Source organism: Rhinolophus hipposideros, assembly GCF_964194185.1.
Source record: "Rhinolophus hipposideros genome assembly, chromosome: 3".
Classification (NCBI taxonomy): domain Eukaryota; kingdom Metazoa; phylum Chordata; class Mammalia; order Chiroptera; family Rhinolophidae; genus Rhinolophus; species Rhinolophus hipposideros.
Window position 1 is genome coordinate 34,882,306 of NC_138049.1, and position 17,228 is coordinate 34,899,533.

Below are 17,228 nucleotides of genomic sequence, written 5' to 3' on the forward strand. Positions count from 1 at the left end.
GTGTGTGTATGTGTGTGTTTGACCGACTTTCATCAAGCCAGTGTGCTTTCAATGGATCAAAGTAATTTTCTTTATGATATAATTACCAAAAATTAGACAGAAATTTTAAAACTTCTTTTGCTTTTGGGCACTGGAAGTCATGTATTCTAGGCAGTGTCTGGAGGTGAACAGACAGACAAGGGACCAAGATAATAATAATACATGGCAAATATTAATCAAAAGCATTGTACTCAACAAATACTCATTAATTGTGCACATGTGAATGACTACAAATAAATGAACGTAACTGAATGGAGAATTAGCTCAAATGACCGTCTCCTCCAGGCTTTGGTCCCCTCAAAGTCCAAGGTAAGCATCAGTCGTCTACTTGAATATAAAAATACAAAGTAATTCATATCTTGCTCATTGAGCGAAAAGACTAAAATTATACACTTGCCGATGAGAAGTCAGCTTGTATTTTGGCATAATAATGGCTTGGGTTTACATGGCTTTGGCAATGACTTGATTTAGGGCAAAATTCCATAAAAGGTGTTCTCTGGAATTCCAGTTCTCTGGAATATTAAGATTTCTTATCAAACAAGGGCTCTGTGTTCAAATGTTTGGATATTAACTATACTTTCAGTTTCTGTAATTGATGCCCTAACATTTACAAAGGGACCACTGACTGTTACCAAGCAAACCTCAGCTCACCTAAAATACCGGGAGACGTTAGGTAGCTCCAAGGCGTACTCTTTAACAGTACAGTGAATGTAAATTTCACAGGGTACCACTATCAAACCTAGCCTGCCAATCCTAAACCTGCTTACCCTGCCTTGCCCATTTCTTTAGATGGAAAGAAACCACAATAAAGGTGCTTGCCACGATTCTGCTGTCTTTCTCTCTCTGCCTTGGCACCAATCCTAGAGTTTCTTGAGAGGCCCTGGGTGGCATCAAGTGTTCTCCCCAGGAAAATGTTGAGTATAATAAAATGGCAAAACTAGTTTTGGTTGCTCTCTTCGATCTGCATTTGTCCCCACTATACCTCACCCAAAGTAACATGGTTAAAATAAAACTGTGGATTAGGAAAAATTGATTTATCGCAATACTCTCAGAGATGTGAATATATAAGTGTGAAGTATAAGTTTTCAGTGTCAAACTTACTTGGCTTTGGGATAACTTTGAGCAGTATATCTTATAGAATGAGCATTTCTGGGATCCCCTTTGGGAGGCACTATTCTGGAAAGATACTTATTGTCTGTCTAGGAGACTTGATGTGTCAGTATTTTCTGTAGATAAAAATGCACTGGCATCATTGTGAAATGAAATCAGTCCTTATAGTCCAAGGAAAGTTCAATTCCCATATGAAATTTAACCTGTACATTTTCCCTTTCATCAAGGATTTGGCACAAAAACATTGAATGGTAATATCTGAGTGAACTGACATAGTTTGTGGAGTCCATACATGTAAAAATCCATGTATCTATTACCCTTCCTAATCTTTGAATAAATCTTTTGTGCATAAGACAAGTGCTTACTAGAAGTCTTCTTCTGAATATTCATTAGGCACTTCTACCTCAACCTGTTCAAACTGAACCAATTGTCACATCCTCATTCTATTTTCCTCAAGTGACATTTCCATTTACCTATTCACTTATACCAGAAAACCAGGAATCTCTCAGTTTTTCCCTTGACCCTTACACAGTACCGATCCATATCCCCTTAATCATTTTGTTCGAACATGTCTCCTATCACATCTATTCTCTCCACCTTCAGTACTAGGCTTAGTCCCTCATATTTCAGTCATTTTCATGGTGTCTAAGTAGACTTCCTTTTCCTAACCTGCTGCCCTCAACCCCAATGTCGTTTCTTCATACTGATACCGATGTGATGTATTTTTAAAGTACGTTTCTGATTATGCTATTTTATTTTTATAAACTACCTGCCAATTGATTTCCATCATGCTATACAAAATAAACTCCAAATTCCTTACTCTGTCAGAACCATTTTTCTACTGTTTCATGTATGCTCTCTTTTCCAGTCTTCTCTGGATGCCCACCTCTAGCACCAGATACAATTTAGTCGTATTAACCTGGCTTCCTCTACCCCCAACAAGGCTGGCTGTGATATGCCTCTGTGCTTTTTCACCTTTTGCAGTGGATCACCTCACTCCTGTATCAGCTCCCCTATTCATCTTTTGGCGATTCAGCTTCCAAGACCAAGCTCTAGATTGTCTATCTCTATGAAGCCTTTCCTGGTCCCTTTCTTATCTCCTCCCACTATGTACTCTAGAGAGTTTTTAATCATACTTATTTGTCCACATGTCTGCTTTTCCCTACTAGACGGTAAACTCCTAAAGGTAAAAGATTCTGTGTTATTCTCTTAAAATCTCCAAAGCCTGACAGAGCACTTGATACATTGAAAAGTGTTTTATAAATGCTTTTTTAATGAAAGGATCATCGTTTCCTTTTACACACAAAATTATATAAGCAATATACTGTGTATTCCTGCTTTTACACCACGTATTAGTATGGATGAACAAGTTCTCCTTCTAACCACCTGATACTGCCTCCTCCTTTCTGATTTGATTGGAAAGTGAAAAAGAAACACACATTTCTCTGGACTTTTCCCCCTCAAATCATCCTGCAACAGAGCAGTGGTTTCTCTGGGGGGGTTATCTTTCCCCCCATTTTCTCAAAAATCCCAATCAATATGAATGTTTTTGGAAACAAAACAAATGACTCCCAACTCTGATTTTTCTTCAGGGTAAATATAGCTGCATGAGCAAGTATCCATGATAGCACTCAGATCCTTAGGATACAAGTAAGAAGTGAAACCTTCTACCTGCCATTTTTAGAAGAGCAGAGGACAATGGAACCTCTTAGAGGCTTGTAGGAGGGTACCACCGTCTCAACTCTGGATCAAGCAATAGGTAGGACTCCATGCTGAGAACCTGACATAGAGTTCTGCCATTTGTATCAAAATGTAGGAACAAAAAGGACATATGAACATTTGGTTGCCTGAAGATAAATTTCTTGAATTAATCCAAAGTCAATGCTTATTAGAATTTTAGGAACTATTGTAAATTGTTGATTAAGATTTGTAGTTCTACAGATTACTTATCAATATCTAATAAATGGTGTATAAAAAGAGAACAGTCAAGTTAACAATATTTTTAAATTACTTCCAGTTTCCTCTCTATAGTCCCTATTAGAATTCTTACAAGAGAAACAAGATCTTAGTACCTTTCAGTGAAATGAAGGAAATATGTTTTCAAAATGGGTGCTTCCCAATTCTTTCAATATGCTGTTTACTTTTATGAAAACACATTATTCCCTGTTCTAATGCTGTGTTGGGGTATATAGTCTGAGAATGAGGGAAGCGAGGTGAAAGGCAGTAACAAGATGCTGTGAACTTGAAAGAAACAGACCAGAGCTTTAATACTTACAGCTGTCCTCTTCTTCAGTTATACATTTCACAACATAACAGGAGTAGATGAACCCTGCCAGCTGAAACAAAATAAAGATGCTTTAGACATGAGAGAAAGGCAACAGAACTGAATCTCACTGAGGCAGTGACTTTTCAAAGGCAGGACATTTACAGTTAGAATTCCAAATGGTTCATCAGACTGGATCTTGACTCAGTGTGGATTCCTGATTCAAGTGATGTCTATTTACCTTATAAATCTTTTGCTCTGTTTTTCTCTGACCTGTATTTATGTGTAAGATTTGTTAATTACCAGTGAATCTAAAACAAGTTATTTTAGGTGCAGGAAAAGAAAAAAAAAAGAATTATTGCCATACATTAATGCAATCATGCTTGCATTTGTGCCAACCAACTTCTAATTTACTTACATTAGCCACTATTATAAAAATGCTTTGAGGGCAAGCTATTAAGAAGATTCCACTTACAAAGTTGCAGAAACACTTTGTAAGTAAAAAGACTTGCTATTTAGAGCTGTAACAGGAACCAGGACATACCAAGTCCAATTAGGATGATATGTTACAGAGAAGCCATGGGGTGGACACCTGCAGGCCAGGAGTATCACAACACATTGAATTAGGGATGGCACACATCACGTCATCCTTTTTGAAACATACTACTGAAAGGTCCCTGTGGTCAGGAAGTCTTCACTCACTGAAATTGGTACCCATAAAGGAACACAGCGAAGTCCTTTGATATCTATCCCTTCAGATTGAGTAGTTTTGTATTCCTTCATATCAGTGTAATATTTATTTAGTCAAATTATGAGTGCTGCTGAAAGGAAGCAAACTAATATAATTTCCTGATAAGTGGGAAAATTGTTTCCCCAAACAATCTATCTTGGGAGAATCTTTAAAAATACGTTCTCAGAACAGAAAAGATTATTCACGGTGACACTTCAGAAAGGCATTGATCTGGCTGAGCACTGACCCTATGGGACAGTGTTTGGTGTGGGGAAGGTAACGTTAGGAAAGGCTGCAGTCTTCCATCAGCAAGCTTAGAAACGGCAAGAGGAGGTGCTGTGATAAGGCTAATGACGCTGCTTTTCATTAGCTCACACCAGTCCTTCTGGAAGATGTGAATGGAACATTTGAAGTCACAGGGTACACGACTAGATATATAATTAGCACAGAACTATTTGGAGACAAAGGGGAGTCCAGTTAAAAGGAACTTCAGAGAATCTCTAACTGGGGTTTGAGGGAGCAAGCATGTTCTGGCAGATTCTAGGTCTCTTCCAAAGAGAACTGGCATGGAATGAAACAGTGGCTATCCTGGCACAGAAGTCGTGACCCTGCTTGGGAGAGGAATGGATGGGGAAGAATACTTGTGCAACATGTTCTTCAAGGGCTTTTGTTTTCAGATCCCGGATGATAGGGAATGTGTACCCCCTGCCTTCCCAACCCCAAATGCAGTATCTGAGCCAGGACACATGATAGAAAGTTAAATAAGGGTGCCACCGATGCTATATTCCCAGAATGTTTTCTTTAAAAAAAAATGTCTTAGAAAAATCACCAAGTCAGCATTTTTTTGTCTTGAATTATATGTTGCTATTGGCAATAAAATAGAGATAGTAAGAACTATTTCCTTATATAATAGAATCATCAGTATCATTGTATTTCCGGTACTTATTTTTAGAGTACATGGTACAATTCAAAACCAGGATTCCATGCTTGGCTTTAGCAAAGATAGTTGACTTGACCAAACAAAATCACATGGTGATTTGAGAATTTTCATGGGTACTGGAAAATTAGACTATGCTTAACACTTCTTAATCTTTTATCTACCAGGACCCATGGAAATGCTCGAATTGCTGAGTGACCCAGTCCCGTGAGTACTTTGTCATTGGTACTTGAATCTGCCTGTGGCTATAAAGAGGCATGGGTTTGGTTAAATCCGCTAGGGAATGTCTATCGCTCCCCTCTTCCTCCACACAAGTCCTTACCATCCGTGGCTAAATGCTATAGATGTATCAATAGCTTATCTTTTCTCTTTAATTTCAAATACATGTTACTTGAATTATCTATAAAGCAATTTTTTACCCACTCACAAACTTTTCTTTTGATTCTTACTCATCACTTCATTGCTTTGGAAATAAAAATCTAGGTAAAGAGCATTAATAAATTCTGAGATTCAGGGTGAATAAGTTTAAGTTTCTCATTAAGGTGTCACTCAATTCTAGATTATTAACTGCATTCCTCTCCCAGAATGCAGCGAAGGCCCTGTATTTTGCTTACCAGTGATCTTTTAATTGTATTCCGTTGCATTCTTTAACTATCCGGGGAGCGTCTTTGATATAAAAGTAAATCCTGCTGCATTTCATTACCAAAGCTTGCTGATTAAGAGAACTTCAGCTTTTAAATTGGTTACCACTAAGTACAAATGGAAATTTGTTTCCCCCAAATTAATCAAGATTCATAAACCTCTGTTATCTTCTAATTTTCCCATACCACATAAATTTCTAATTTAATTTTTACTCCCTCATAGCAATTGATAAAATTTACCTATATAAAAGGGGTTTCAAATTCTTTGTAACAACTGAATGGCTCCTCTAATGTGCAACTCTGCTAATTGCTACCTGGGCTGCAAAGATGAACTAACTAAGCCAGGATTTCTCAACTGTGACACCATTGACATTTTGGGTTGAACAATCTTTTATATGGGGTCTGTTGTGCATTGTAGGATGTTTAACTGGTGACATCCTACCATTAAGACAGTTGACAATTGAGACAATCAAATATGTCAGTAGACATTGCCCTATGTCTTCTAAGAGGCAAAACTGCCCCTGTTTGAGCTACTGTTTTAGATACAATCCAATCCTGAAGGAATTTGCAATCTTGTAGCAAGAATACACACGTGATTGTAATTCTAAGTAGATTAATTTCAGTGTCAGGAGAAAGAAGGAAATTGAATACATACTAAGTGACTACTGAAAAGTATGACATTTTTTATGGAATACAAATCCTTCCTAATGCGATACTTAGCTCTCTTTCTAGCCTTATTTCCTACCACTTTTAGTCTCAGGATTCATGCCAGTAGTAAGCTATTGGTGGTTTGCTGAAAGGAGAGGACATCTTCCAAGCAGAACTCAGAGAAGCTCCGGGAAGATGTAAATTATGTTCAGGAAGGAGCAAAGGGCTCCAGTTCAGAGGAGTTTGGGCAATGTGAAAGGGAGTGATGGTATCTAAGGCAGAGAACAGTGACTGCCTGAGCAGATGTGAGTACCTGGAATTAAAACACAGTTATTTTGTTTCTTGTTTAAGGATGGCTACAACAATCATAAAAGATACCAGTGATATCATAATAGGCAAACATATAATTATACACTTATAAAAACCCCAAATATTCCAGTTGTGTCAGTCTTTGGCATTCAAAGCAGAACTAAGCCTCAATGTGTTTAGTTTTATTCATCTTTTCACCTTGCTACATCTAATATGATTTGTTCACTTCTAATTCACCTGATAGGGAATTACATATTATCTTGATGTCATTACTGGCTGAAAGAAAATCATATTTTCTCTCTATAACTAAATCAGATTAAAATTCTTTTCATATGTACAAACCAAATTATGATGGTATGTCCCAGAAATTCACTTAGAAGCTAATAGGTAAGAGGAACTCAAAGCCTTTTGGTAAGTATTTAAAAAGATTCAATTGTAGTAACTGAAAGTGTAACAACCTTGTGTTTAAAATACTATGTGTCTTTTGGACTTCTGTTTCTAGGAAGTTGGAATAGACCTACTTTCCCATAAACCTCCCTCTATTTATAGCTCAAAACCCTGGACATTATATGTGTAACCAACATCGGAAGACTTTGCAAAGGGCCTTTCTGCAAAAGGCAGAAAGAAGTTAGACAGGAATCTTGGGGCCTGAGAAAGGACATGAGAACGGGTACTCTATTTTTCTTTTGTCTCATATATATCAGACTTGGAGCTAAAGAAACCTGCAATCCAGAAATGTCAATTGACACGGAAAAAAAGCCCCAACAAAAGCCTGCTCTCTCCAGCCAAAGGACTGTGAAGGGGATAACCTAGGAAGACACAAAATATTTAAGACAATAATAGCTCTTATTTAGCCAACACCACAGAGAAAAAAACTGTAGCCCCATTCTCTAACCAGAGCAGCAAATAATGGGAGCCAAGACTTTTCTCCTGGCCAGGCTGTGGTGCCTGAGAAGTGTGACAGGGATCCTGGACTTTCTTTCTTGCCAGGAAGGAGGAAGTTCTCCTCCCTAGTGTTGGGAGCAACCACACTGGGAGTTTAGACACCTAGCTTCACTCGGTAGTAAGGAGGCAACCCTCCCTTCCCAAGTTGGGTGGTGTCAGAGGGGGTCTAGTGGAGAATTTTCACCAAGGCCCCACAGTAACGAGGCCAGTCCCCTGCGCCTGCCACCTGTAAGTAGTAACAAGGCAGTCCTATCCCTCCTTCCTATGGAGGTATCAATGAAGGTATCAGTGAAGGCTGAGTACAGAGCAGGGACTTCCACTGCCTCCCGGCCTTAATGAGAAGGCCCTCCCTCTTTGGGTTTTAATAGAGTCTGTGTGGGCTTCCTAGATTTCTTCCCCTCCTTCTTCAGCCTACCGACCCCCAAGCCCGTGGCAGCACTCCGCAGCCCACCGCAGCTCACACGGACCTCCGGCGCTCATGGCAGCCCAGCTCCAGGGAGAGCTGTTGTTCACAGTGTTAGCTGTAGAGGATGCAGCTCACTGGCCCATGTGGGAATTGAACTGGCGTTAGGAGCACAGTGCTCCAAACACCTGAGCCACTAGGCTGACCCCAGTTCCTGGACTTCTAATCCCCACTAGTAATGAGCCAGTGTCCCTTCTTCTCCTGCTAAAGTGGTGTCAGAGGAAGCCAGCTAAAACAGAAGGCTTATGAAAGATCTAGAGTTTCATAACATAATTCCCCAAATGTCCATATTTCAATTTAAAATTACTCATCATATCAATAATGATGAGGATCTCAACGTGCATGAAAAAAGAAAATCAATGGAAGCTAACACAGAGCTGGGTGACAGAGATATTAGAATTATCTGGCAAATATTTTAAAGTAGCTTTCACAAAAATGCTTCAATAAGTACGAACACACTTAAAATAAATGAAACAATAGTCTCAGCAAAGAAATAGAAAACATAAAGAAGAACCAAACTAAAAATTAAGAACTGGAAAAAAAATGCAATAACCAAACCAAACCAAACCACCGCAGAATGGAAGAGACAGAGGAAGGAATTAGTGAACCTGGAAACAGAACAATAGAAATAACCCAAAATGGGCAAGAAAGAAAAAAAAGTAGATTAAAAATAGTTGAACCTGGATCCTCAGAGATCCATGGGACCATAATGATACATCTAACGTGTGTGACATTGGAGTCCTGAAAGGAAAACTAAAAAGAGAGCAGTACTGAAAAAGTACAGTGGTACCTCGGTTTTTCAAACATCTACATTGATGAACATTTTGGTTTATGAATGCCGTAAACCCGGAAGTAAATGCTTCAGGTTTTGAACACGACTCAGAAGTGGAACATGTCATGTGTCTTCCGCTGAGTGCAAGATCCAGAGGCCCAGCTGTCCGCTGTTTTCGAAAGTTTCAGAACTTGTGGATTACGTTTGAAAACCGAGGTCCACTGTACTTGAAGGAAATGAAAAGTTTCTAAATTTGACAAAGGACCTAAACTTACATATAGTCAAGAAGTTGAGTGAAACCCAAACAGGATAAACCCAAAGAAATTTACACCAAGGTTCATAATAGTCAAAATTTGAAAACCAGAGACAAAAATCTTTTTTTTTTTTTTGGAATGAATATTTCTTTTCTTTATTTTTTATTTATTTATTTATCGGGGTGACAATTGTTAATGAAATTACATAGATTTCAGGTGTACAATTCTGTATTACATCATCTATAAATCCCATTGTGTGTTCACCACCCAGAGTCAGTTCTCCTTCCGTCACCATATATTTAATCCCCCTTACCCTCATCTCCCACTCCCAAACCCCCTTACCCTCTGGTAACCACTAAACTATTGTCTGTGTCTATAAGTTTTTGTTTCTCATTTGTTTGAGACAAAAATCTTGAAAGCAGAAAGAGTAAACTATTTATGTGCAGCTACTCTGATAAACAGTTTGGAGGTTTCTTAAAAAGTAAGCATACAACTACAATAAGATCCAGCAATTTCTCCTGGTCATTTACCCCAGAGAAATGAAGCCATGTTCACACAGAAACGTGCACACTAATGTTTATAGCAGCTCTGTCCTTAGGAGCCAAAAACTAGACACAACTCAGATGTCCTTCAATGAATGACTAAACAAACAGCGGTATATCCATATCATGGACTACTACTCAGCAATAAAAGGAAGGGACAATTGACACATGCAATGACCTGCATGGATTTCCATAAAACTATGCTGAGTGGAAAGAATCAATCTAAAAAGGTTCTATACTGTATAATTCCATTTACATAATATCTGTGACATGACAAAATTATAGAAATGAACAGATTAGTGGGTGCTAGGGACTAAGGAGGGTGCGGGTCTCAGGGAAGTGGATGTGACCATAAAGAGGCAGCATGAGGGGTCCTTGTGGTCATGGAACTGTTCTTCACTTGATTGCATCAATGGTCAGTATCCTGATATTGATATCCTATGTAGTTTTGCAGGATGTTTCCATTAGGGGGAACTGGGGAAAAGGTACAGAGGATCTTTCTGCATTATTTCATGCAATTGCTCCTGATCTAAAATTATCTCAGGTAAAAGTTTATTTTAAAAATAATACATGCTAGGGTACTATTATTTGTTAAAAACCTTTTGTATTATAATTTTTAAATTGTCAAATATATTTAAGTAAGGTGATATACTTGTTTCCTTAAACACACATTTATGACACATTTTAATTCTGAACCCTTAGATCAAATAAAAATCCACGGTAGTTTTTGATGTAGATACAATATAGAATCATTATTCAACATTTTTTTGCTTGACTGGAAGTGAAGACTGGGACGGGCAAACACTTTTTTTTTTTAAAATCTGCAATTACCTCATTCTCAAATAAATTAGTTCTCTGATTCATTTAAATTAAATCATCTATTTTTGTTTTGAATTCATAATTGAGATGCTATAAGGCCATGCTTTTTGTAATATGAATTTGAACAGAATAGAATGCCCTCACTGAATATACTTTTGTTGCAAATATCTTACTTGCTCTTTTGTATCTTATTCCATTTATATAATTGGAGATTGCTTCAGCAAAGGATTCCAATATGATTATATCAGTATTATTAATGAAGGTCTTTTATATGAAATTTTTTTTATGTGGGCTGGTGTATCAACTCTGTTGCCCACCAGATAATTCTTATTCCATACTATCCCACTGGCTGGACTACTAAAGAGCATGTTGCAAATTGTCTTTGCTGTGAATCATCCAGGTGCGGTTATCAACCTGCACTAACTCATGGGGGATTGCCTGTAGGGCTATTGTGAACATTCACAGCCTACTGGGTCAGAAAAGCTTTTCAGAGGATCAGAAACATATCCAATACCAGCCTTTAGATTTGTGTTGCATCATCAAGCATGACGGTATTAAACACTTTTTAAAAGATTAAATAAAAGTAGATGTACATGCAAACTTGTATTATCTACTTATGGCTGGGAAATGGACTGAACCAAATGCCAACACTGGCTTACCCAATAATTCCCATTGTAAATCGACCTCTGGAAACTAGTAGATTTCTTCAGGGCAAAATTACCAAAAAGTGACCTGAGTTCCAATGAATCTAATGTTTTAGTAAAGTTGGCAGAGCAGAAGATATTCAGGCAGGGTGAAAGACAAACGATAAAATTCAAATGTCATCATGGTTATCAATACTTCTGTCAGAGTTTAAATATCAGATTAGTTTTAAAAATTGTACTGAGAGAAGTAATTCAACCATTCTATACATATGGCAGTTGGGAGGTGATAAAGTAACCAGCTGTTCTAGTGCAATAGAATTGCCATAAGATGCCTTCAATTTTTGAAGTAGGAAATGCAATGGGAGTCCTTAACCAAAAGTGTTCATTGAAAATAACTAGCATTACGTTTTACACCTAAAACTAATACAATGTTATGTATGAATTATATCTCAATTAAAAAATGGGAAATGTAAAAAGCAACCTATCAACAACACCCTACTATTTTAGGAGTAAAGCTAAGTTTAAGATTGCATATATGTCACATATAATAGAGACCCTCATTTATTCATAATGAAGCATTTGAAAGTGAAATTTAAAATGTTCTTTAAAATGTAAACAATCAATACTGCTGGCCAAAAAATTTCAACAAAATAAGTACATAATTTTTTTGGGGGGGGCAAATGATACAGATAACATAGCATTTGCTAGGAGATAATAGAAAAGATAGAGTAAAATTAATTGTACAAGTAAAGCATATGAAAAATAAATCAACCCATTTTAGGTGTGTCAACATTAATAGACAAGACTAAAACATTTCAGTGTATTTCATTGGAGGGAACGTGTTGTTCCAATAATGACAATGAGAATATGAGGCTAGATTCTTCTGAAGAGAATAGGAGAATTATATTGGAATACTATTCGTGAAAATAACTAATATTAAAAATATGATAAAATTACATTAATATTTTTCCCCCAATGGTGCTAGTTTAGAAGACAAGGAAAAGTGTAGAATATATACTGTACCTAATCCTGCAGCACATATTACAACACCATAATTCAAGGAATCATAAATGAGATGATGTCATAAGAATATGTACATGTAGCTAAAAGTTAGTGATTACTATATTGGACAGTGCAGTTCTAGAATATAAAATAAGAGAATATATGCATGATGTTGAATATGTGTAAAGATTTCTTAAACTGAAAGCAATAATATAAAAGAGATGATTGAAGGGAATTGTATTTCATTAAAATGAAGAATTATCTCAAAAAAAAAAAAAGAATATGTACATGTATAATATATGCATGGAGACTACACAGTGGATCTGTATCTGGTTGAAGCTCTGGGCTCTGAAAAGAGCAATGATGAAGAGATCAATTTAGAACAACAAGAATAATTCTCAGTGCTCTCACTGTACTGAAAATGGAAAAAAGAAACTATGTAAAAAGGAAACTTTAGGATGTACCAGCTAGAGAGAAAAGTTACTTCCGAATGTTATAGTAAACTTAGATGTATTATTAGGGTTTTGAAAACACAGTTGAATAGGAACCTTGGAGCAATCGGTCCCTTTACCACGACATCTGTGGGAATAAACTTTATGCTCTATGAAAACATATTTTATGTAGCATTCAATGAAGCTTGCTTCTGAAGCAAAGTACTTGCTGCAATATGTGGCAGAGGAAGATGAATGGGAGTGAAAGTAGTAAGAGAAAAAGAACCCCCAATAGGAATAAGATGTGGATTGGGGAAGACACAAATTTGAAGACCAGTTTTTTCCCAAAGCAATTTTAAAAGGCCCAAAACTGAATCAAAGTGTCACTTGAAAGGCTTGTCAACTGTATCCATGAGTAGCAGAATAATCTAGTTGGATTGAATAACGTTGGAGTTAGAAATTGGCTATGATTAGTGTTCTTCATGGACCCTTTCTTCTTTTCTATCTGAGTTACCTTGTTTTCAACATAAATCCTAGATTATCTTCTTTCCACGTAATTTATAATCAATATGGGGGTGAAAGACACTGTCAACTACCTCATAATGAAAGGATTTCATTAATTTCTGGAAACACAATTATTACCAGTTGGAAATATATAAACTAGGAGAGTCTGCAACTGTGTTTGTGTGTTTTACTTTTTAATGTTTAAACCTCAGAACAACCAATTACCTGACTAACCCTTCACATCCTGGTAATCTCTGGCAGGTAGAAAAGGAAAAGCTAGTGATTTGGGGTTAGTATTCAGGTAATAGCTACCATTGTTGGAGTGCTCATGACATTCTGAGCATATGTTAACATCTTTGCAACTATTGTCCTCTCTATTCTTTCCAGAACAAAAAGGATAATTTTTATCATCACCCATAATTGACAAATGAGAACATTGAGGCTTAGCAAAAGTAAGAGATGTCTCAAGATTAAGAGATAGTAAAGAAAGGCTTTGAGTCAATGTCTACAAACCTGAAATCCTACTTTTTTCACTCTTACACAGTACTGTTAACTTCTCAAATAGGCAAAACTGAGAACACTCTCAAATGAAAGGATCATAAGATTCTAAAAATAAGACTGAATTCACATTCAGAAAAAGAAAAAAAATCCTAAAGTTAAGTTCACCTAGTTTTCCAAGTTGGAAATTTGGAAATTAGAGGACAGTATGGAGCTTTGGATTAGCAGATCTTGGAAATCAGCAAGAAACAAACTGGCTCAGCTACCAAAGAAACCACAGAGGAGTTTAATGACACTAGTGGGAAACCTGGAGTATATAGGAGAACTAGAGTGTTCCTCCCACTCATTTAATTACCATTTTAGTTCTCTTTCAGTGGTTCCAACTCATCATGATTTTATAGTCCTCCTCTGAATTGTTTATGTACACTTCTACACATTAGACTGGGCTTGTAATATTAGACATAGAATGGTGAGCCACTAATTACCTTCACTTTACTTCTGGTGAGCAAGGTGAGTTTCACATTAGGTGGATCCTCATAGGGGTGGTATGGTTTAAAGGGTCCCCAAATATAATCAGTGGCTCTCTTGATCATAAAACAAAGAGCTGTTAGCAAAGCATTCAAGAACACACATGATTTAGCTCAATCCTACTTATTCTTCTAGCTCCAACTCCTGTGGTTCCTCTTTACTTTTCCATATTGAATCTCTGGGAAGTTCCCCCAATATACATGCTATACTGTTTGATAGCTTCATGCTTTTGAATATGACATTTCCTTATCTAGCAAACACAATTTAACACTATATAGCGAGTGCCTACATGCAACATGGGCTACTTCAAGAATACTTACTTTTCAGGGAAGTTTTCCTAAATGCCAAAAGGCACAGATAGGTACTCGTTGCTCTGTGCTCATATAGTACCCTGTTAAATACCTGTATTACACAATTTAAGTTAGTCTATTGTAATTCCTATTAACCCTTAAACCGTGCTCTGAGCATTCTCAAGATACCCCAAGCATATTTCCATTATCAGAAAGTTCCCTCTTGACTTTTTCTTGTCACTATTCCTGTCATTCCCACCCCACTCACCAGGCAACTTTTCTGATTTCAATAATCATTGAATAACTTCATGGTTTTGAAATTTATACAAATAGAATAATATTATTTTGTGTCTGTCTTCTATCATTGAGCATACTATTTTTGAAATTAATCCAAGATATTGCAGTAATTCATTGTTTTATTCTCAACTGGCATTTTATTGCATGAATATTCATATGTCAGTTCACCTTTGCTACATAATGAACCACCCCAAAATTTAGGGTTTGAAACAACTGTTCACTTTTTGCTCATTGTTCTGTGGGTTGGCAATTTGGGATGAGTTTAGATGGACAGTTCTTTTACTAGACATGGTTGACTTCGTTCGCGCGTTTGTGGTTGGCTGTCCATCATCTAGGCAGCTCTTTTCTTTGGGGTTGGCTGATTGTTTGTTGAGGTGATGATAACAAATGGACCACATATTTGTGGTATCACATATTTAATCATCCATCAGGGCAGTTTGGGTTGTTCACATTGATGTGGCAGTTTCTAAGAGCAGTAATAGTAGGCTGACCTTTTCAAGCCTCAGTTTGCATTATTTTTGCTATCATTTCAATATCAAAATGATTGCAATATCAAAACGACAGCAAAAATCTCCTACGACGCCACAATTTATTTATCTATTCATCTGTTGAAGGACATTAGGGTTGGCTCCAGGTTTGGGCTACCATGAAGAAAGCTGCCCTAAACATTTTCTACAGATCTTTTTGTGAATATATATTTTCATTTCTCTTAAAGAAATACCTACTAGAGGAATTGCTTGGTCATTTCAGGGATAAGCCTGGCTGCGTGGAATTGATCTGGGCCTCTGAAAATAGTTAGCAGAAAGAATACGTAGTGGATTTTTCAAGAATATAGATTGCTGTTATCCAAATTTTATTTTTAATTTTTTGGTATGTTTGTACAATGTCATCATCTTACCAACATCTCATTATACCTTAAACTTCAGGAAAGGTTTGCTATGCATTCATATATGAGCAGTACTTTGGGAAACTGAAGGAATAAAGGTGATGATGTACAAGATGGGATGTAAAAGGACAGTTGAGAATTCAGTTGAAAGAGTGGAATTAAAAGTGTCAAGAAAGGTTCCAAGAAATCCCCAGTGATGCTGCAGAATACATTGTATATGGGGTGGGAGTTTCGAACACTTTTTTTTTTTTTTTTATCTCAGAGAATAAGTTGATCCCAGTAGATGGAAGGCTTTCACTGGGAAATGAATAGGCATAATACCTAACACTTTGTAGGCTGTGAAGGATTCACTGGCTTCCATTTTCAGTTAGTTTTAAACATATATCTTGGGCTAACTCATTTAAATAATTATACTTTAAAATTTCATTATTAAATAGTGACACAGAAGCTTATGTTTCATATAGTTTACAGGTCAATGAAATCACAACTATGAAGGCACTTTGAGCTCCTTGGAGAAACACCATGCGTTGTAATAATTTTCTTTCTCTCTAAATATCTATCAGACTCAAACCATTCAGTCATCCCCACAAGATGGAAGACAGTTTTTAATTTCTTTTTTGTTCCCAACATGTACTGATTTGCTCAAGCGATTTCCTTTTTCTTTATTTTTTTTCATTTAAGGGTGTAGAGTTGAGAACTGTCAACTAATTTCGAGATTTTCATGGAAACATCTTCTAAAATTGAAGTTTAAATACATTGGTTTAAAATTGTTTCCTTTACTCCAAAATCTTAAAAGTATAAAAAAAATCTTTAAAAATGTTTACATATTCTTTATTAATAAGTATTATTCATATATTTGAGCTCTCACTCTTCGTATATTATATCAAACTAATTCTATCCAGATAATCTGTTTCTATTTTCTCCTTCTAATTTTATATCATTAAACTTTTCTCATTATATACTTGTCAAAAATTATTAACAAGTATATGACACCACTTGATGACACCACTTAAGAAGAAGGGAGGAGAAAACAAAAGGATTTGATAAATTTGCAGAGATAAGGAAAATGCAGAAATTAATTTCTTTTCTCATTGCTTTAAAATCGTGATCCTGATGCTATGAGAACCAAGTTCTCATTCCTGTAACTCAGCATATTAGTATTGACACAGACTTGTTTTTTCCCTTAATTCCTGGAAAGTATGGTCTCCATTTAGTTATATATTTTTTCCTATGTTTGAAAAGATACAAAGAAGCATGCTCTTCATAGCTACAGCATCAGAATCAGAGGGAGAAAGACATCTGCTTTTTTCTGGTCTTCAAAGATGCTGTCATTATCAGTTGTTCTCCCAGAAAAATGAGGCTTGATGACAATCTATCTCCTCTCACTTTACCATAATGACTTCAAAATTGTTGAAACCTAATTACTGAATGTCATTGCTATGCGCTTGTGTGCATGGGTGTGTGAATGTGGGCTTAAGGGAGCAAGAAATACTGAGTAGGAGATGACATTCTGTTGATTTTCATGGTCTTTTATGAAGGTTGATTGAGTTCTAAAATTACCCCTGGTCTGCTTCCGCAGATCAATTTTCTAAAATTAAGAGTTTAGGAGATACTTTTCCTATACCTAACTTCCCTTTCCACATCAAAGTCCCCATCTAGAGTTTGTTTGGGACTAA

The 17,228-nt window shown here is 36.6% G+C and overlaps 1 protein-coding gene across 9 annotated transcripts in view; it reads right to left on the minus strand.

Annotated features, from left to right (window-relative positions):
• Positions 1-17,228, minus strand: part of NKAIN2 (sodium/potassium transporting ATPase interacting 2) — a gene marked incomplete at its 3' end in the record, with an annotated part of 885,500 nt that overhangs the window by 24,070 nt on the left and 844,202 nt on the right. For all 9 annotated transcript variants that reach the window (XM_081041443.1, XM_081041439.1, XM_081041440.1 and 6 more), the window contains one exon: positions 3,425-3,485. In XM_081041443.1, coding sequence (XP_080897569.1) covers positions 3,425-3,485 — 61 coding nt within the window. The remainder of the gene's footprint in view (positions 1-3,424; positions 3,486-17,228) is intronic.